The sequence below is a fragment of the Amblyomma mixtum genome, chromosome 7 (genome assembly GCF_055824585.1).
Source record: "Amblyomma mixtum isolate Tamu chromosome 7, ASM5582458v1, whole genome shotgun sequence".
NCBI classification, from domain to species: domain Eukaryota; kingdom Metazoa; phylum Arthropoda; class Arachnida; order Ixodida; family Ixodidae; genus Amblyomma; species Amblyomma mixtum.
In genome coordinates, this window is record NC_143018.1 from 14,981,881 (window position 1) to 15,003,568 (window position 21,688).

Sequence of the window (21,688 nt, forward strand, 5' to 3'; positions counted from 1 at the left end):
TTTCAATCCCGTCAAATTGTTCCTTCGCATGCCACATATTTTTTCGCATTAAGTAACCTCTGATTTTCTGGTGCATGGGACGCTTGCAACTGTGACTGCGTAACCTTGGAATTTCTGTTCTCTCGACTGTGGCTGCATACCACCTTTCGTCAATCCGCAGTCACTCGCTGCTGGGTCAAAGTTCTGGACGAAACCGAACGCTGCCAGAAGAAATTCTGCCGGCGACCTTGCCTGTGAGTAATCTGCGCAGCTTTCTTTTTTTTTTTTACACGACAGTGTATACAACTCGTTCGGTCTAAAAGCCGTCGTGTTGTCGGCACCGCGTGTCGGAAATATTCGGCGGCTGCGTAAAAAAAAAAAATTACCGACGATTACGTTACTTCCTAATGCGAAATTTGAGCGCAGAAAATAAGCTGTTTCACCTTTTCGATAGATTGAGGCAAAGAAATCGAGCAACGCATGTATGCGCTATCACAGAATTTTTTTTTATTTCACACGTATTCCTTTAACAAAGACTCCACTAACAGTTCTTGACAGTCATGAAGGAAGCTTTGTGGTCGGAGAAATAGACTGATATATGTTCGACTTGGTACACCAATGCTTGATTCTCAAAGACGAGATCTATACAAGTGCCTCGCGAGGTTGTCACAGCCGTGGGACGCGTTACGAGCGAGAGGAACGGGATGTTCTCCCGCATAAGTGTGAGGAAATTGCTGTTTGTCTTTATGTCAACATTAAAGTCCCCCACTAATAACATCGGTGTGGATTGATGGACGGTTAATGCGAGTTGCAGGAAGTGCACGACGTCTTTCGTGAGTGCGGTAGGGGCGAAGTAGGCAGCTACTACCAGCAAGCCGTTGGGCAACTTTGCGGCGCACAGTTCGCCAACTTCATGTGACGTGCCAAACATTTCGACTGGTATTGCAGAGAGACCTGTGCGCAAGTAGATAGCGACTCCCGCCGCTCTGTTGTGGTCTCTGCGAGCACCACAGCAGTATAGGAAATGTATGATTTCGAGAGGCTCTTCGGGATCCATCCAGGTTTCAGCAAAGCAAAGTACAGAGGAATGGCGCAGAATGTGATCGTGGTGTACGTCCTTGGCATGTGCGGCAAGGGAGCGTACGTTAAGAATGTGGTTGTGAATGATGAATCAAGTGCTGCCAGCGAATGACGCGTCCATTGGCTGTCTGCGTGTGTTACTGATGTGTGGTTAGCATGTTAAGCTTCGCCTGTAAGAGTGGAACGCGACAGCGTCTTGCAACGCTGCCAGGGAGTCCACAGAACGCCATCGCCAATTCGGCTGTACGCCTTGCTGGACGGTAAATTTATTTTTTGAGGAAAGGAAATGTATCTCTCTCGCATATCTGGGTGGACACCTGCACCTCGCCGTAAGGGAAAGGGGGAAGATGGGAGTGAACGAATACGCCGTATTAGCTAGACGCGCCTTTGTTCATTCCAAACCATTCAGCTGGCATTACGGAGTGGCTAGCGTGCTCGTATCGCACTCCGGAGACCCTGTTTCGATTCCCCAACTCGACCAATTTCGTTCTCGGTTTTATTGAATTATGCGGTCTAACTAGAAAGGTTAATTAGGCTATTTCATATTTATATTCTTGTATTTCTGTCTATCGTGTTCTGTCATTATCCTGTCAATTGTTGGAACTGTCTAGGATGTTCGACACAATGTATATGAAACGAGCAACGTCTTACTGAGTGGGGAAGTGCGTGGTGGTGGAGGGAACGCGGCTTCGTGCTTATCTGTTTTTTTTTCAGCAGCGTCTCCTTCCGCGGACGCTGTTGTCGCTGCGGCGCGCGTCTTTCTTTTCTTTTCTTCTGACCTCTCCATTCTCCTCTATATTAATTAGGCTAATTGATTAATTAAGCAATTAACTAAACTCAGTCCAACTTAGTTGCAGCATCACTATACGATCCCTTTGATTGGTTGCATGGTTACTAGCCAAAGTACAATTGGCCCCATTTGAAAATCGCGCACTGTGACGTCACGAGCATTTCGACCAATTGAAAAGCGTGACATTGGGGGCGGAGCTGGTTACGAGGCCGACGCCGACGACGACGCGAAACCCAGGAACGGACGCCAAAGAGCTGCGCTCTAAAAAATTGTATCGTGCCAACCGTTTGCCGCAGAATCTGCACGATGGTGTCTACGATTCAGCGTTTTGTGCAGCAGAAACTTGCTAGTTCAGTTAGAGCCTAGCTTGCGGAAGCGATTCGAACCGGCGACCTATAATCCGGGGCTGCGTAAAAAATCGTATCATGTGCGATTCGGCTGTCTTGCGAGATAAGTGAGACAGTTACTGCGCCATTTCCTTTCCTAAAAAAAAAAAAATCGATTTGTCCGACGGCCAAGGCGCCGTGCCGGACGGGCGATGGCGTTCGGTGGACTCCCTGGCAATCTTGCAACATGCTGTCGCGTTCCACTCTTAAAGGCGAAGCTTAAGCCTCCTCCAGTTTTTCACAATTAATTAATCTGGCATACTAGTTGCTTTTATTAAACGATGTCGTGCTAACATGATCCAAAAGATGCACTGCCGCAAATTAGGCGTTTATGCTCTATGCGCCTGCTTTCTGACTTGCTAACGACAAAGTGTACAAGCAGGAACCATGCTTTCTCTAAGCGTACGACTCGCAGGTTTGGGCAGCCGAGTTTCGTGTATTTGCTGAGCCACACTACTTACTATCGCCGCAGTCAGTGCGTGGCGCTTCAGCCAATAGATGCAAGGTTTCGTTCAATAAGAGGCGCTGCACTTCTGAAACAGTATTAGAGCCCTCACTGTGTCACCCGAACGAGCCGAATGAAATGAATAGAATGCGATATAATTAGTATAATAAATCGAACAGGAAAAAAAGGGAAATGGGTGTTTCCCTTTTTTTTTCCTGTTCGATTTATTATACTAATTATATCGCATTCTATTCATTTCATTCGGCTCGTTCGGGTGACACAGTGAGGGCTCTAATACTGTTTCAGAAGTGCAGCGCCTCTTATTGAACGAAACCTTGCATCTATTGGCTGAAGCGCCACGCACTGACTGCGGCGATAGTAAGTAGTGTGGCTCAGCAAATACAGGAAACTCGGCTGCCCAAACCTGCGAGTCGTACGCTTAGAGAAAGCATGACCAAACCAAACCAAATGGGTGTCTTCCGGACTTTGCGCGCGATTGTGCAGGACAGATGTCCGCGTGAAAAATAACTTTAGGTACGCACGTGGGGAAAGGGTTTGGTTTGGTTTATGGAATTTAACGTCCCAAAGCCTCAGGCTATAAGAAACGCTGCAGTTAAGGGCTCCAGAAATTTCGGCCCCCCCCGGGGTTCTTTAATGTGCACTGTGCGATGTCAGTGCACGTTAAAGATCCCCAGGTGGTCGAAATTATTCCGGAGACCTCCACTACGGCACCTCTTTCTCTCTTTCTTCTTTCACTCCCACCTTCCTCCCCTCCCTTACGGCGCGGTTCAGGTGTCCGCCAAGATATATGTGAGACAGATACTGCGCCATTTCCTTTCCTCAAAAACCAATTTACCAATTTACCCCGACGTATGCATGGCGATTTTCATAAGCAGTGGCTTCTGTACATGCGCCGACTGAGAGTCAGCTCCACGGGCATGATGATGATGTGACGCTGTACTCTTCCTTGGCACCTCTTATTTCAGATTACGATTGGTTTAAGCCTGTTTTACAGGCTTAAATCTCAAAGGAAGCAGAGCACTTCTTGCTGCTTATTTCTTTTGTCCTGAACATAGCGCGTGTTTCTTTGATTGCTCGGAGCAGCATTACCGCGTGAAGACGTTGATTTAGACTACAGCCCCCATCCGGCCAGTTTTGAGGTCGGTAATTTTTGGATTCCAACTTTTTTCTTTTCGACAGGGAGAGCCAGTTCGAGACATCAGTCACCCAGGATCCCTGGCCTGACGAGATCCTCTTCATGCAGGCAAGGAACTTCAGTTTTACCAAGAGAATGGTGGTCAGGGCCGAATTTCGTTCACAAAAATGGTCAGTAGGTAAGCCGCGGGGATAGATAACGTTAACAAGTGAATAACTGTACAGCAGTCTGCGGCGTCCTAGTCGTAGTACGAGCAGCGGTATAACGCAAGACTCAGCGACGTCAGTGCTTTGCAGTCACGTGACCTCCTTATGAGACTGAGATTGAGGCACGGCCGTGTTCGTCTACTGACCCGTCATAATGTGCCGTCTGCAGACATGTGATCCAGATCTGTGGGCGTGGATATTCTATAGGGCGTAATATTTGCTGACACTCATTTGGAGAGAGAAAATGCAGAAAAAGTCTGATCTGTATCCGGCGCATGACCTCGCCGCTACCTTTAATGAGCGCTCAGACAGGGTATCGTATTCTGATCACAAAAAGATCATTCTCACCGAAAACGGAGCTGTTGTAAGCTAGAAGAGGCCAGAAAAAAAAAACAGTTGCCACCATCACCGGCCGGTAAAATATGTTGCTTCGACACTGATTTTTTGGTGCGATCCCGGAGGCCATGGTAACCAATTTACTTGAATACCATGGCAACCCGTACTTTTAGTACGAAAGCACTATTGGCCTCCTAACCTAGAAAATGGCGGTGCGTGGTGAAGCCTCTGAAGTTAGTCACGTGATGCGGGAAATGACGGGAAGTAAACAAGACTTTGAATGTTTGGCGATGGGTATGCTAGTTTGTGGTGGGGTCATTAATGACAATGGCAGTGATAGATGCCTTTAAGTGAACGTCCTTTAGGGTGAAGGGCTCCAAAGTAAACACCTTCAGGACAAGTGTGTTCCTGGTAAAGACCTATATGTCAAAGGCCTTTGTAGTAAAGGCCGTTTGGTCAAATGCCTTTGGGTTAAAGGTCCTTAGTGTAAAGATCTGTAGGTCAAAGGATGCTTTCGCATTCATAGCATGAAAGAACCTTAAGTGTCTACCTTAACTTTTTTTTTGGTAAGAGAGAAAGACAGAGAGAAACACTTAATGCATAAAATGGTTGGGTGGGCCCTCATTCCAGGAGCTCATTGGTTCATCAGTGAAAGCTGGTCTTCCGAATGTGAGCTGGACAGCGCCGCCTCGCAGTCCTCAATTGTTGGGTTACTGATTCTTTGTACAGCTGGGTTTTTCTGGCATGCCCATACCTTATGGTATAAGTCAGCCACTTCACCGCAGAAGGCGCAATGCGGATCGTACGAATTTGGAAACATATAACTGAATTTGACAGGATTTATATATAAGTATTCGATTGCAGTTTCCTTAAAATCACCCCTTGCTCCTTGTTTAGATTTTTGTGCACTTTCCTCGTTAATCTCAAATGTTGGAGTAAATCCCTATAGCTTAATAGTGGTTCAGAATAATATGTTCCTGGGAAAGTTGGGGGACCCGGGGTAATAGCGCACGTGCAGCGGCGTGAGAGCCTTCATTTCCAACATGCGCAGTGTGTCCTGGAGTCCGTATGACTGTGGATTTAAAGTCTATATCTTCTTTAGTTCTGAGTATTCTGTTTGCGTGTTTGCCAATCATTCCTCTTGTAAGTTACGACCTGCAGTTTCGGAGTCCGTAATTACATACGAGGCCTTCCTGTAAACCATCGCCAAAGCTATAGGTGCTTCCTAAGCCCGTGCGAGTCCTTGTCATCGAATTGATGCCCCGTTAACTAATTTCCCTTGCGCATCTGTGCATGCTAGTGTTAATATCCCGTTGACCGGTTCTGTAACGAGTTTGAATCGACTGACAGGAAAGTTTTTAAATGGAATTATCTCGATGACGAATGCATCTTACGCAGACGGACAAACGTCAAAATTCTCAGAAAGAGCCAGAGAATCATGTTTTTTTACGTTTCGAGATTTCGTGGGGTCTGATACCACCCTGAGATCACAGCGCCATTTGTGGCAGCAACTAGAAAACAGCACATCTCGCATTGAGACTTGTAGCGCCACGTACAATAGCATTGTAAAAACCACCTGCCGCGTGCCAATGATGACGTCACGGTCCAATATGGTGGATATCTAACGCTCGTTACTTCAACGTCTTCCAGACGGTGGCGGCCTTTTTTTTTACCTACAATGACCACAGTTTACTTTTAAAACTGAGTTGATAGCGGCTTGCACAACATAGTGACGCCGATTACTCGCTGGCTCACCACTGCCCTTCCAACGCAGGGCCTTTATACAAAAAGGTGACAAAAAGGGCAGCAGGGTAATTTTTTTAAGCAGCCTTCTGGGTTTTTGGCAGCTTTAGCACAACCTTAGCCTATGGCTTTTCACTCGTCGGCGATGGGGGCGTCCCGGATGTGCTTGTGTGGCTTGCCGAAGGAGGGCGCTTCGGGCGCTTCCTGTCGCTGCATGGCCGATATCGGAGAAGCGTCCCAGGAGATGACGCCCACCGGAGCCGCGATTTTCTCGGCGGACGCCAGGGGAACCGCAGTGGCGTTCAGACACGCTGCGCAAGACGGGGTGGTAACGGCATTATTTTATTGAAGTTGTTTATTTAAGGGGCAACACGGCTTTTAAATTCCCAAAAATGGCCCCAGTAATTTATTTTCGATAATTTTTCTATCCGCATATCTGCCTCGTTTTTTATGCTGCCTTGAAGTTTCATTAAAAGTACTCTAAAAAATTGTTTCGTGAACCGCGGTGGCTGTGCACTGCGGGGAAACGCTTGAACAATAGACTGTATTATCTAGTTTGAACACGTTCATTTCGTTGCACTCCTAGGACCGTAGTGCAGGTCAAGCGATTCTTTGTTTTTTAGATTTGTGAATTTAATTTCTTGTGTGAAATTTTTTCTCACTCTAGATATGCCAAGGGACACTGCTTCGCAAAAAATCAAAACCAAAATTTGTGCTTCGCGAAAAAAACTTTCTAGGACTGCCTCGACCTGTAGCACAGGTCGAGTAAGAGCACAGTGAATGTTTAGCTATAGCCTACGGCTACCCTTTCTTAACTCTGCAGCCTTTTCATAAGGTTTAGAAAAAAAATATGTATTAGAGCAGAATTTTATTGAGTGCAACTGTAGTTTTGTGAGAGTTCTCTCAAAGCCATTTCTAATATGCTCAAAAATTTCACGTAAATACATCAGTTAATAAAAAATGCTGAAATCTTCATCCTTCCTTAATTTATGCGCTGATGTCAGATTACAGAAATTAACTGGATGTCGAAACTCACGCGGGACGTAGAGAAAATTACATATTGAGAACTGCACGGGAAAGTTGCTTCTCCGTTTTTTTTTCTTTCAGCCGCTGCTTCTTTCAAAGCACGAGACAAACGACGTGACCTGTTTTAGAACTATAACAGCATAAGCTGCTATATATTTGTTATAGTCTGTAACAGTGAGAGATGTTGGAGTCCTAAGATCATCATCGTCGTCATCATCATCAGCTTGACTACTACCACTGCAGGGCAAAGGCCTCTCCCATGTCTCTCCAATTAACCCTGTCCTCCGCCAGCCGCGGCCACCGTATCCCCAAACTTCTTAATCTAACCCGCACACCTAACTTTCTGCTGCCCACTGCTACGTTTGCCTTCTCTTGGAATCCACTCCGTTACCCTTAAGGACCAGTGGCTATCTTGCCTTCGCATTACATGCCCTGCCCAAGGCCATTTATTTGTCTTGGTTTCGACTAGGATGTCATTAAACCGCGTTTGTTCCCTCATCCACTCTGCCCGCTTCCGATCTCTTGACGTTACACCTATCATTTTTCTTTCCATGGCTCGCCAAAAGATATTATAGCCAAATATTGAGCTACAGCGGGGTTGTGTCACCTTAAAAAAAATGGAAATTCAAACACAGCAATCGAAGATAAGGATGTTCAACACTGATCGTGCCACCGCGAAAAAAAAAAAAGAAGAGATTTGAACAAAACAGTGGAAAGGCCTCACCGTCGGCGGAGACGACCGTGCCCTCGGGACATTCGCAGTGGCTGTAGAGGCAGCGCGCGTTGGCGGCCCGGCAGTCGGCGTGCTTTCCGCACCGGGCCCGTAGCAAGCCCTGCGGCTTGGGCTCGCAGCCGCTGCCCACGGCGGAGCGCGCGAACCCCTCGCGGCAGGCGCACCAGCCCAGCTTCACCACGCACTCGCTCTGGGGGGCGGTGCATTGCTCCTGCGGGGAGGTGCAACCACGGTGAACTTTTCACCGAGGGCTTTGGGAGGGCAGAAGCCGCTTCCCACTTGACGCGAGAGGGCGCTGCTTCTCAAATTGATAATCATCATCATCATCATTAAGAAGAAGAAGGAAGTCTGTGTTGGCATCGAGTTTGTGCGCGTACTCGTGTCCCATGCGTCCTCATTCACCCCGCTAGTGCGGTGTGCGAGATAGTACCGCATTCCTATTCCCCGCATCGCCGTGCAGCCTTGCAAGGAATACGAATGCCTTCGCCTAATGTTGCCAGCACAGCCAACACGAAAATTTCCAGTAAACCTTGCAGCAGTGAAGGCCCTTCAATGGCTTTTTGCAGCCCTCTAGGGCATTCATTGATGCGCAGTTGCCGTTTATATCTTCTACCACTTTCAATTCATCCCACTTGTTGTCTGTGTTGGGTCGCTGTTTATAACGCCCTCAGGACGTCCCACACGTCCCCAGGACATCCAAGAGAGCTTCAGTACCCATTAGGGAGCGGCGTAACGACTCAGCCACGGTTGTCGGGTAGATTCACATTGGGTTGGAATTGTTACTCGGTTGCGGCCTTATTCCCTCTAAACTCGGCAGCATGGACAGAAGGAATGGCGCGCTGTAGTGCGATGCACTACAGCAGTAAGCCTGCGCACTAGTGTTGTAATGCGGTACACTGCTGCGAGCAAAGTGTGGCGAGTTACCTGGAAGTAGCAGCGGCCGCCGATCTGGGCCTCGGGCCAGCACACCGTGTGCATCGAGCTCAGCCGCAGCGGATGCCGCTCATCCACGCACGCGCACCGGCCCTGCACGCAGCGGGCGCCCCGCGCCTCGCACTTGCCCGGCGCCTCGGAGGCGGCGCCGCAGGTGTCCGTCAGCTTACTCTGCACCCAGGCCGTGTCCGAAGCCACCTGTGCGAGTGAAGAGCGGGTAGCAGGTCGGCCGACTGCCCGCACATGCACTGGGGCTATACAGGTCTCTAAGAATTGTACGCATGACACGACAGGTAGGCCCCGTGGCGCAGGCATGTGGCAGCTTGTGCTTTTCAAAACAAGCTTTGTTTCTTCAGAATGGAAAGTTGTGCGAGTCAGTGTACGTTCACACTTGACCGTGATCCAGTGTCATGCAGGCAACACGCACAACCGCCAAGAAGGCGAAAAAAGGGTGGCTGTCATCATAGTTACAACTACGCCTATTGCAGACCAAAGGTCCGCATCCCAGCAAACTTCGTAATCTCATCTGCTCACCTGACCTTCTGCGGTCACTTCTCATCATCAGCCTGACTTCGTCCACTGCAAGGAAGAGGCATCTCCCATGTTTCTCCAATTAACCCTGTCCTTTGCCAGCTGCGGCCACTGTATCCACGGAAACTTCTTAATCTCGTCCGGCCACCTAACTTCCTGCCGCGACCTGCTACGCTTGCCTTCTCTTGGAATCCACTCCGTTACCTTTCTGTGTCCCTACTATGTTTGCATTATCTTGGAATACACTCCGTTACCCAAATGGATCATCGGCAATCTTCTCTTCAGATTACCTGCTCTGCCAATGCCTTCCTGTATACACTTCGGTCTACGTACCTGCCTGTGTTTCTATATTATGCTGAGTTATGATAAAGCATGGAGCTTAGTTCCATAGAACCTTTAAGAGCGTTCGCTCCATCATAAGTCGTACCCTGTGCAGGGTAGCCAACCGGAATCCTTTCTGGTTAACATCCCTGCCTTTCCCTCTCTCTCTCTCTCTCTCTCGTACATCGGGCGAGCCTGTTCAGCCGGCTTAGACAGTTCTGCTGCAACGCTCTCTCCCGGCCCCGATAAACGGTTATGTTTACGCGGAAGCACCTCGAAGACATCTACAGCGCTTGGGTTTCATCGCCAGTTACACGTGCCTTGAAGTCGGCGAAGGTGTTGCACTTGAAGGGGTAGAGTCCCGACTCCGTGGGCAGCACCTGCCAGCCGCCGATTCGCAGCACGGACACCTTGGCCGTCGTGCGGCCGTCCTCCATCAGCGTGTTGGTCTCCTCCACGTGGCCGATGTCGCGCAGGTCGCGATCGTACAGCGTCCAGAAGACGGCGCCGAAGTTGTTGTAACCCACGGTGCAAGTGAGCGTGAGCACTTCCTCGCGCTCGTCCACGCTCACGTTCTTGGGGGTCACGCTGGCCGCCCTCTTGAGCACAGTGATCAGCGGAGCCGCTGCCGCGGAGCCGCCGACCACCGCCGCCTTCCCCGAGGCAGCGCGGCATGACGGCGGCGTCAAGAGCAGCAGCAGCAGCGAGGAGAAGGTGGCTAGCTGAGCCGGCGGCATGGCGACAGATGTGATGGCGGATGGGCGACGGGCCGGTGGTGATGGCGATCGGCCTCTTCCTTTTCTTCGAGACTGTTTCGAGAGTTGTTTTGCATCTTTTCATTATGGGCAGAAGACTCATAGGTCTGAAGTCGCGCGTCCGAATGGGACCAAAATGCGATGTGTGGCGACAGCAATACAGCAATTAATCGCTGAATCCGATAAGTTTAAATAACATGAAGGCATTCGGCGCAAAATAAGATGCAGGAGTCTAGGGCCACATCAGATTACAGTAACTGCTTTCCAGGACAGGTCTGCCATACGCGCTGACTCTAAAAGCGTATATGAGAGTGAAGATCACTGGCAAACACTTTCCCAGCGTAGTACTGTTATCACCGAGGTGAAGAAGAAAAAAATCAAAGATTATCAATAGGATTGATGAGGAGAACATTAAATAGCTCCCGCAAACCTAATTTTCTCACAGATAGTTCTTCGGAAGGCTCTCTATTTTACATATAGCCTGCTGTTCGAGTCCTTTTCCTCTTAGTCTTTGTCATTCCGGCGTCTCCTTCCTCCTTCCTACAAATGAAGAGGAGGAGGGGGATGGCTGGCAGGTGGAGTGAGGAAAATCTCCCAAAACACCACCTGCAACTCCTAGGGTTTGGCAGGCGGACGCTGCACACAGGGGCCGACGTCGGACAGTACTCGCCTTCATGGCCCTCCTATTGCTGTCGCATTAAAACAAGTTGAGGTAAATTCATGTTTCAGATGTTTCAACCGATGTTTCAAACATGCTGTTACTGCATCGCTGTGCGCGAGCGAATGTCCTCTATAATCAAAGAGCGTAGCGGTTGGAGCAGAATCTGAGATATAATTAAGGGGGTCTTCACGCACAGTACAATGAGCATGATGTATGCATGCACTCGCCAATCTTTCGTCAACATTCGGCCATACAGACGGATTTTTTATCACATCTTCTTCTGCGTCAGCGAGCAGCTTTGCCAAGAATGAACGGTGCACCATTTACCAGTGTAATTGTTCCTCAAATGTCTGTCAAGGTCCGTCATTGGGAGGGCTTTGTTCGAATATCAGATATAGCAGGGCAAAAAGAAACCAATCTGGGAAGTGCTCGACTGTAGCATGATTACCCGATTGAACTCCCTACGACTGTTTTCAAACACAACTGTTACGGTCGGCTGATTCCCTATTAATACTATAGTTCCCCTCTCCACCTTCAGGAGAGAAAGAGGGGAGGAAAAGTGGGAGAGAGAAGTCGAAGAGATGGTGGGAAATCAGTGGTTTTTGAGGAGAGGAAGTGGCGCGATATCTATCACATCTCGACGGACACCTCAACCGTATCGTGAAGGAAGGGAAGAAGGTGGGAGTGAAAGGAGAAAAAGAGAAAGAGGTGCCGTAGTGAAGGTCTCCGGAATAACCTCGACCACCTGGGGTTCTGGGAAGCGCACTGATCGCACAGCACACGGTCGGGTTGGAGGCGACGGGTGGAAGGTGTGAGATGGGAGACGAAGAGAGGGTGGGAAGCGACGGGCAGCGGGTGGGGAAGACGGGAGAGGGGTACGGCTTGTCACAGTGTGGTTGCTGGAGTGGATCGGATAAGTGGTGCGGGAGTACGACGTGACTGACGGCAACGGCTACTCCGTCCGAGGTGAATACTAATGCTAACGGTGGTGGTAGTAACTTCGGAATATTTTGAGAGGGCGATACTGGACGCGGCTTATGTTGCCCAATTCGCGGGATCACTCTTGGCGTCCAGAAGAAGGGAACTAGGAGGTGGGTGGGATAGGGGTTGGAGTCTCCGTCGCCGTCGCAGCTGAGCTTGCTGTAATACTCTCCCGCACCTATCCCATTGATCGTCGTTTTGTGGGAAACGTTCCGACAGGGTTAGCGGCTGCTCCATTTACAGCGACATCCATGTGGACACAGTCCTCCGCAGAGTTGGTATTGGCGCAAAGCCTTGTTTGCCTCCCTCTCTAGTCTTTACTTATGGGCTTTATCATCTGGGGCACCTGGGCTAATCGCTTTGTTTGCTATGCAAGAAGGGACTAGAGCTATCTCGAAAAGTCATTGTCCCGCGCTGCTGTTTCCTCGTTCAAGATGAGTGTCCATCTTCCATGCCCTTTAACTCGAATGTTCGATGCTGTCCTTAAACTAAGCGCTGCCGAAAGAGGCGGTGATCCTCTTCTTCGGCAATCGCTTAGCACACCTGATGCTGTCACGGTTGACGAGGTGTTCAGTTCTTTGTAGGCGCATGTCAGCCGAATGAAAACTTCGTTTCAGGTCCATGTAAGTCTGCTCAGCTGCTGTCCAAGGCGCTGCCACCATCACGTGACAGTACGGCGTCCGTTCCTCAAGTATTGAAGCTTCGATTCTGATAACGACTATGGTTACTTTGCTGAGCTGAAATGGGACATTAAATCTGTGCCCGTGAAAGCAAGATCCGCGTTTTATCCCTGATGAAAGTCGCATGCAAATCGCGGCGATTTGTCTCATTGCGATGGTCCCTACCTGCGCACATATATTTCGTTCTGTTAGGGATGCATAGTGCACCGGCTGACGTCATGAACAGCTTGAGACACCTCATATCCGCGAAATTGTGATGTCCGTTTTAGCTTAAGACCAGGAGGGACTTTGCCTTGACGTCGACATCAGCCCTCCAACCAAAAACAAAGACAGAACATACTTTCCAGGGTTTTTGCCATCCCTGGGAAATAATAAGTGCCAGTGGCAGATGGGTCGCGATTACCTGGAGAACTTTTATTCTGAAGCCCACCTCAATTACATGACCACAGGTGAAACATTCTCAAAAGCGCAAGCTCTCCTGGGCCTTTATGGTTATTCTGGGTTCAATTGTCTCCGGATTAATTTCGACCACTTGAGGTTCTTTAACGTCCGAGCCGACATCGCATAGCACACGTTTTTGCGTTTCGTCTCCGTCGAAATGCTGCATTCAGAATTCGGAATTCGATCTCACGACTTTGGCCTCAGTAACTGAAGGCCAAAGCCACTGAGCCACCATGGTGGGTCTGTTTTATTAGGAACCGTTAAATCAGCGGCATCTAATAACGCACGTTTCATGTGGCACGTTTCATCTGTTGTGTAACGACATGATTCTGTGGAAGGCGTCAGTCGTAGCCGAACTGCGCCGATATGTCTTTGCAACCTGAGCCCGCAGTTCTTTCAGTACCAGCTCCCACGTTCCAGCGTGAGCCACACTGAAACGCCCACTACAGTGCCTCGATGACCATGCCCAGCCTTCACAATGGACACACGGACGCCATTTAGGCGCAGAGATTCAATGTTGCGGGGCCGCAGTATTATTCCGGATGGCAGCATTTTGGGCTCTCTTGGCCACGTAACCGACCGATACTGCAGCTGGGAATCGAAGGCTTACTTAAAAGAGGAATTTAGAAGCTCGATATGCGTACCACAGGTATAAACAGTAAGTGAGACCCAAAATGGAGTCTCCCATACAAACTATGCGTCATGGCCTCTAAACGGCTGCACTGCCATCGAGGTGCACTAATCGAAGTATGCAATCAGGCAGCTCACTGTTGATTTTACGCATCGCAGGAGCGAGACAAGTTCAGCAAGCTCAACGTCACCACGGTCAGAGAAGCTCGGTGAGTCACGGAAACAGTCATTTGAAATGCATTCAGTCGGATAAATAAAGTGAAAAAATAAATAAATAAACAGGCCGGGCAATCGCGAAGGAACTGTCTTGTGGCATGTTCTGAGCATTCTCTACACCCTAGGCGCGATTAATATCTGAGAGGAAAATCTGTGGGCTATTTTAGTACCACGCTACAGGCGCATTTTGGTAACCCCTGGACGATTATACAGTCAAATATTATCAGGTACGTCTTTTCGAGTGCCGTAGTTTCCGGACTATAGTCGGAACTCGTTGCATAATCCGCAGAGATTTGCACGCTGCATGGGAGAGGTGCCCGAGGGATGAACTGCGGTCTGCCAAGACAGTTGATCGCGTTCGAGTGGGGGAAAGTGCCGAAGAGTCAATTACTGTGTGTAATTGTTAGTAGGCAGTTCTTTTGCTTCCTTTATATGCTCAGTTGGCCGAAATCCGGTTACTGTCCAACGCTGTCTCATGTTTTCTCTGCACTCGATACTGTGGCAGCATGAACCTCACGAGAATCTACCTCATCTACGGGACCCTCAACAAGATCACCTACCGCCACAGGGCCAAATACGAGGTGAGTTTCTGTGTGCCCACGACTGCACCGGTTTTCAACTTCCTCGGCCGAATACTTTGCTGAGAACTGATTTTCCAGCCTTGGAGGCAATGGGCTAATGTTTCCAATGCTACTTAACAGGAGCATTGCTTCCCTGTTCAGCTGTGACCACCGTGGTCTCAGGTGAACTTTAAAACTGCAGATGGCGCTGCCATGTAACCCCTCTTAGGTGCCGTCAAGCCAAATGCCCCAGAAAACGTTCCTGTAACAGGGGTATCAGCAAACAACTAAGTTACGAACATGTTACTAACCTTCCAGCGATTACGGAAAAAAAAAGGGCGCTCAGGACAACAGACAAGAAAGACCTAACAACACAAGCGATTATTCGCTGACTGTTTGGTCTTTCCTGTCTGTTGTCCTGAGTGCGCTATATTTTCATGCATGATGCTATACCAACTAGCGCGAATGTCGATTCTACTTCGAGCGATTCACCTGTTTTGTGGCACAATAGCTGAATCGTACAGAGGGCAACGCTTGGCTAGAACACGTTGTGGGCATTTCGGGCTGAACACGCGATGTCTAGTTGCAACATCTGGTTAAAAATGGTCTGGCTATAAACATATGTTGTTAATCACTTAGGATTTCATCGTCATTTTTTTGCTTCCTGGTAGCAGCGTCTTCCGGAGCTGCGTAACACACAGTTCGGTCGTTCTAGACATGCGTTTTGCCCTCTGTACGAAGAACAACCAAATGAGGGAGCACTTATATTTAGAACCTTGCGTTCATTTCAAGAGCAGCTGCATGCAGAGTGCAGTTTGAAGGAAACACTTGCACATAAGCGCCGCAAGCACGCAGCCGGCGGTGTCCTTTCACTGGCCTCGCGTTCATTTCTGGGTAACGCTTTCTCCCTTCCCCCCCCCCCCCCCCACCTTTCTTTCCTGCCAGCAAATCGAGCTGTTCTCATACCTGGGCGGCTTCATCGGCATCTGGATCGGCGTGTCATTCCTGAACGTGCTGGACTACGGCTGCCAGGCGACCACGTGGCTCTACCAGAGGCACAAGGAACGCAAGACCCGCCGCCTACAGTCCTCTGACGACATCAAAGTGAAGCCCATCAGCGTGAGGCCCGCCAACGGATACCCCGCCGAGCACTGGTAGCGCCCTAAGTGCTCCGCCGAAGCGACGAAGATCGGCCGTGCTGACCTCAGCAGCAGCATCTGCGTTGGCCGTTCTCCCCGCCACATTTCGGCTGACAGCGCTCTCCCTTATCGCCCTTTCTTGGCCGCCTGCAGTTAAACTCTCATCACCGCTAGAGAGGCGAGCTCCGTTGCCGATGACACAGCCTACGAAACATGACTGCACAAGGTCGCCTGCAGCTGGACGTTTTCTGTTCAGTATTTGTCCACGTACCACCGTGCAGACCACAGAATGGCGTCTGCATCCATAGCTGCACCTTTAATATCATGTTCTATAGGAGGAAAGTTATTAGCCATCTATACGTTTTTTAGGCCTAAGCACCTACGTGGCGGACGGAATAGACTGGTTGTCTAATAGACCTATGCCACATACGAGGTCTGTTAGAAAAGTATCCGACCTTTTGCCGAAGAAAAAAAACTGGCATAACTGGAGCGTTGGAAACCTAATCACCTTCAAAGTAGTCTCCTTGGGACTCCACATACTTCTCCCAGTGGTGCTGCCATTGTTGGAAGTATTCCGAAAAGGTCCCTTTCGGAATGGAGTTTAGCTCAGCTGTCGTTGCAGCCATAATGTCCTCTCTTGTCTGAAATCGCGCTCCTTTCAATGGCCTCTTGATTTTCGGAAACAGCCAGAAGTTACAGGAGGCCATATCAGGAGAGTAAGAAGTCTGCTGAACTACAGCAGTCTGGTTTTTCGCGAAAAAAGTGTGAATTTAGTGCGAGGAATGTGCAGGGGCATTTTCATGATGGATGCGCCAATTTCCTGTTGACCTCAACTTCGGCCTCTTGCGCCGCACAGCACCACGCAGGCGACGGATGACATCCTTGTAGTATTCTTTTGGTCAATGTTTACTTTGTGGGGTGCGTACGCGTGGTGTGCCACACAGAGGGAGTCAAAGAAAGCAGTCAGCATCACTCTGACATTGCTGCGCACTTGGCGGGCCTTCTTTGGTCTTGGTGACGTGGAATGCTGCCATTGTGACGACTGGGATTTGGTTTCCGGGTCGTACCTGTGCACCCAAGACTCGTCACCAGCGATTATGGTGTTGATGAAGTCGGGGTCACTGTTTGTGGAATCCAGCATATCCTGTGAGACTTCAACCCGAAGCTGCTTTTGCTCCACCGTGCGCAGCTTCGGCGCGAATTTCGCCGCATCTTTCTTCATGGCCAAATTTTCGGTGATAATGGAATGTGCAGAAAAATTGGTGATGTCCACCTCTTCCACAATTTCTCGGATAGTCGCACGACGGTCCCGCGTCACCACAGCGGTCACTTCGGCAATGACCTGGTCATTTCGGCATGTTGATGGCCGACCGGAGCGTGGCTCTGTCTGCACCGATGTGCGGCCGTCTTTAAACCAGTTGTATCACTGCTTAATCTGTGTGCTGCTCATAGCATTATCACCGAGAGCCGTTTGAATATTCCGAATGGTTTCCACTTGGCTGTCGCTTAGTTTCTGGCAAAATTTGATGCAGTAGCGCTGCTCCTGCCGCTCCGCCATTTTCCTTGCAATAAAAAACCGACGAGAGCACTGCGCACTGCCTCACTCAAACGCTGCGTGCCAGTGACTGACGCTATCGGCAGGCGAGAAAAAATTTGTGCATGCGCACGAAGGTTCAAGGTAGGCTGGTGCAAGCGTGCTTGTTTCAAATCCATTAGGTGTTCGTAAAAAAAAAAAAAATAAAGTCGGATACTTTTCTAACAGACCTCGTATAGACCTCGTTCACCCCGCGACGTCATGGAGATGCGGTGGCGCTGATGTCAGTTGCGACTTTCGCGTGGTAGGCAAAACAGGTTCCGCCTGCCCGTGCCTACCGCAGCTGCCGCAGCTACCGGCGGCTGCATCGTGGCTACGCACTGCAGAAGTAGCATGTACTGACCAGCTGTGTCGTTGTTTATCCACGTAGTATCATAAAACGGAAAATTAGATTAGCCTTAATAGGTTTCTCGCATATAAATACCGCATCAGGAAATGGGCCGCGGTAGTAAAAGCGCGAAGTCTGGGTGTCGACAGGCGCTGCCAGTCAACGTACTTCATAGCAGGGAAATTTTTGCGCTCATTCAAATGAACAGCATGGTACGCTTAAAACTGCGCAAGGAAAAAAAAAGCATGTAGCTGCGCACGTACTTATCACCCAGCGCTGGTGTGCACGGGCGCCGGCAAGGTCATTCACCATCAACGAGTGCGTTATTTTGTTGATAGCACATCATGTTTTAACGTGTGTAGAAGTTATACGAAAATATAATGGCGCGTTTTAGGGCATTTAATATATTCTTGAAACAATTTCTTAACGTGACCGACATGATCATTTGGTTCTAGTAGAAAGCAGTCTGGTAAGTTGTGACAATCTTGCGCGGTCACGTTGGCATGCTTCGAACCGCGTACTTTAGGTGTGCTAAAAACCACATCCTTTTCATTGCATGTCATGCATGCATCATAAGTTGCTTCATGAAGTAGTACATGATCGCGAAGCCTGTTTGGAAAGACGCAACCGCAGGCGGGCTACCAAAAGAGCACGTAGCGAGATTTACAGGGGATGAGGCAATGAAAAGTTTTTTCTTTATTGATGCATGATATATGTAACCAAATTTGGTGCAAATATGAAATTGCTCTGGTAATTTTAGTAATGCGTTTTATTTTCAGCTATACCTGGTACAGTTCTTCGGTAATTACAATTAACACCCTCGTCAAGTCACCTCGGGTCTTGAATAATTAAGTATAAAGTGCGGAAAGTTTTTATGCCAGCATGTCCCCAAAGCCCTATTCTCTATGATGGCGGTATTACTTCTTTTTTGATTAGATTATCAGTACTTATGCTTGCATAGTCACATGAAAACTTTTGTTATAAAAATAACTAACATACTAGTGCTCCTGTAGGAAAAAATCGGGACATTTATTGCACTTCTCTACGTATCCGGAACCGTTCGCGACAAATATAAACATTCTATTTCCATTATTTACAAATTTACGAAGGGGGGAGGGATGCCAATCACTGAAAATGTGGTAGATCAAAAAACAAACCTTTAAGTTAACTCCCTTGTTATGGCCTCTACGCTTTCGCTTTGGTCAAAGAAATGCGGCACTGAAATCAACGAAACCTCTGATCCCTCTTCGTAGTGATGCTACCATTGTGGTACTCCGTCGTCGGAAACCCGCAGAATTCGCGACGTGCAAGGACCATCAGAAACCCCATTACCTCACAATTTTTTACGACCACAGATCAAAAAACCGTAAGTTTATGAATTTCTACTGAATACTTTGCTATATTTTTCGTCACAAAACCAAAGACCCAGGGCTAGGAAAGAATATAATTTCAGGAATTCAAACTTTTCACTAAATCGACCAGTTTAAGAAGGGGAGAAGTCGGCCTGGCTGGTGCCTGATCTGACGGCTAAAAACAGCGGTTACGCGAGACATATGAGATCGGGACACGATCGACGCTGTCCCCACTTTTCGCACTGCGCGACACGTGTGTCAACAGATGGTGAGCGCACGTCGGCTCTGCCGAAAAAACGCCAGTGCTTACATCACTACTGTCCTGAGGTAAAATCATTCTGGCTGGTGCAGAGTGTCAAAAACTTATCATTTTATTCAATGTCTAGGTACAATACACTGTGGCGAAATACGCCGTACATGGCCAATGCGAGTCTGTGTACTTCGAGGAATACTAAGTTGAAAGCATCAACCATTGCTATCATTCTCAGAAACTCAAAACGCGCCTACAAGCCTTGAAAACCGGCGCTGCGCCACCTCAACTCGACGCCACTCCCTGGCCTCTTGCCTACCGCGAGCCTGCAGCGACTGCAGCGCCACCTCGCTTGTTTGCAAACATGGAGGAGGTCTATATCTATGGTCTGATGCTACTGATTTCAGGTAGCTGCCACAATGATGCTATCACGCTAGACTGACTAGAAAAGGTTTTCGGAGTTGTAGCGAGTGGGCAGAAAGGAAAGGTGACGACTTGGCGTTAGCCAATTGTTTCTGTTTGGTCACCTTTAAAGAACCACAGGTGGTCGAAATTTACGCAGCCCTTTACTACGGCGTTCCTCATAACCTGAGTCGCTCTGGGACGTTAAACCCCCGTAAACCAAACCTAAACCGAACCTTACATGGGGGAAAAAGGTTGCGACAGAGAAAGAGCAGGAGGAGAAGGATGAAGCATGAACACTGAAGCTAGAAGCGCGCGACCTTTGGACCGAGTCCCATGCGCGAGATGAGTGTCTCCATCTTGAACGCTGAGCTGTTATACCGCCGCGGCAATCGACAGCACAACTCAAGGACACTCAACGCAGACGTTTTATAAATATTTATGAAAGCACCGTAATTCGACGCTCGTCCCTCTAGGTTCCTGTTGGTCCTCGGCAGGGCTGTAGCGGTCGAGAGGTGATTGCAAGATCGTGGCTTCCCACCTTGCTTAAGGCACAGCATGTTACATCTCTGTTGCCGTTGCGGTCTCAAGGTGCTGCTCACATTGCAGTATGAAATGCGCATACATGCGTTGAACCCCTTGAACGACTAGCATTGACTTCAGCACCAGTGACCAATAGCAATTATTGACCACGCCGTTCAGCCTTCGCGAGGTACCTGCTTACACGGCTAGAAGGGGTCTTTTGATGTGGGAACCCCACCCATAGGGTTTTCGGCTGCCAGTCCGATATTTCCGAAATGTATGTCAGATACGTCAACGGCAAACTGAGGTTTCGCTGCCGAGCGCTGGCATTCATTCCGTTAATAGTCCGAAACGACTGCATATATCCTAAATTGAACTCTTGTCCCACAGCACTCCGCACATTGTCACCTATTTCACAAGCACCTAACCGTTTTTGACTAAAAACAACTCATAAACAACACAAGTGTCGCAAAGCACGCCTCTGCATAGCTACGTCGTGGCACCTGCTTGGGGTTAAAGACCACAAGCATGATGTATTTATATGAACGGTAAACTGGGCTAGTTGGTAGGAATTCATATTGAAAACTGCGCAAAAAACGAAGACACAGAACGAGAAGGCACGATACGGGCGCAGACTATCAACTGAATTTTTATTCACATGAAGAGGCCTATATAAGTATCTTCTACCCACAGTGAGACAAGCACAAAAAATACAACAACCGCGAAAATCAGCCCAAAACACTTACCTAATCAAGAAAGACTCGGATTCCTGTGTGGCATCACCATCTGTGGCCTTGCTTGACAGGGAGATAACCTTTTTGGCCAGTTTTCTTAAGGCGAGCAGGCGATATGGGTCTTTGGCGTGATATCAGCGTGACCGTTAAGGTTGTTGTGATTTTGTTTGTGCGCAGTTTTTTTTTTTTGAAGTGTAATTGACGGTTGCATCACGGTGCACGCGAAGGGATAGTGAGTGATTGTGTTTTGGGCTGATTTTCGCGGTTGTTGTGTTTTTTGTGCTTGTCTCACTGTGGGTAGAAGATACTTATATAGGCCTCTTCATGTGAATAAAAATTCAGTTGATAGTCTGCGCCCTTGTCGTGCCTTCTCGTTCTGTGTCTTCGTTTTTTGCGCAGTTTTCAGTTTGTATTTATATGACTGCACTTTAGGCGCATCCACGACAGATATTGCTGAAGGCACGTGGCAGCACAAGACACTATGTCATGCGCGGCCCAACTGCAGAAGCACTAACATCTCAAAGTGTTCTAGCGCACACTGTCCTCATCACAGCTCCGGGACCCGCTTGCATGACCCAGGTCCATCCAGTCCTAACGAAGTCTCCGCGACTCGCCTAGCTTCAGCTGGTATCTGCACTGCGGGAAAAGTTCCTGTGAACCGTGTATGAGCGCGCAATCTTCCGACAGTTGAACCAGCTCCTTTGCATTCTTTGCCCAGAGGCTTATGTGAAGCATATGCCAGACATGACACGTAAGTGAGTAGGCTTACTTCCCACAG

The 21,688-nt window shown here is 48.8% G+C and overlaps 2 protein-coding genes across 2 annotated transcripts in view; one reads left to right on the forward strand and one right to left on the reverse strand.

Moving 5' to 3' along the window:
* The window catches only part of LOC149335088 (epithelial sodium channel subunit beta-like), a 39,277-nt gene extending 18,498 nt beyond the window's left edge, over positions 1-20,779 (forward strand). Inside the window, exons 10-14 of the mRNA XM_089551772.1 lie at positions 161-233; positions 3,881-3,944; positions 13,973-14,022; positions 14,535-14,610; positions 15,535-20,779. Coding sequence (XP_089407898.1) covers positions 161-233; positions 3,881-3,944; positions 13,973-14,022; positions 14,535-14,610; positions 15,535-15,747 — 476 coding nt within the window. The 3' untranslated portion in view covers positions 15,748-20,779. The remainder of the gene's footprint in view (positions 1-160; positions 234-3,880; positions 3,945-13,972; positions 14,023-14,534; positions 14,611-15,534) is intronic.
* Positions 6,254-10,402, reverse strand: LOC149335089 (uncharacterized). The gene is made up of 4 exons (XM_089553590.1): positions 9,986-10,402; positions 8,805-9,011; positions 7,872-8,091; positions 6,254-6,432 (listed from the first exon to the last, which is right to left on the reverse strand). Exons 1-4 carry the CDS (start codon positions 10,400-10,402, stop codon positions 6,254-6,256), a joined length of 1,023 nt encoding a protein of 340 aa, XP_089409716.1.
* Positions 20,780-21,688: the final 909 nt, after the last annotated feature.

Bases quoted from the DNA above. Each gene is read 5' to 3' on its own strand.
- LOC149335089 (XM_089553590.1), bottom strand. From the start codon at position 10,402: ATGCCGCCGGCTCAGCTAGCCACCTTCTCCTCGCTGCTGCTGCTGCTC. The intron at 9,012-9,985 runs GCACGTGTAACT...TCACTCGCACAG, and splicing joins ACACCTTCGCCGACTTCAAG to GTGGCTTCGGACACGGCCTG. The intron at 6,433-7,871 runs GTGAGGCCTTTC...CGTCTTGCGCAG, and splicing joins CACGGTCGTCTCCGCCGACG to CGTGTCTGAACGCCACTGCG.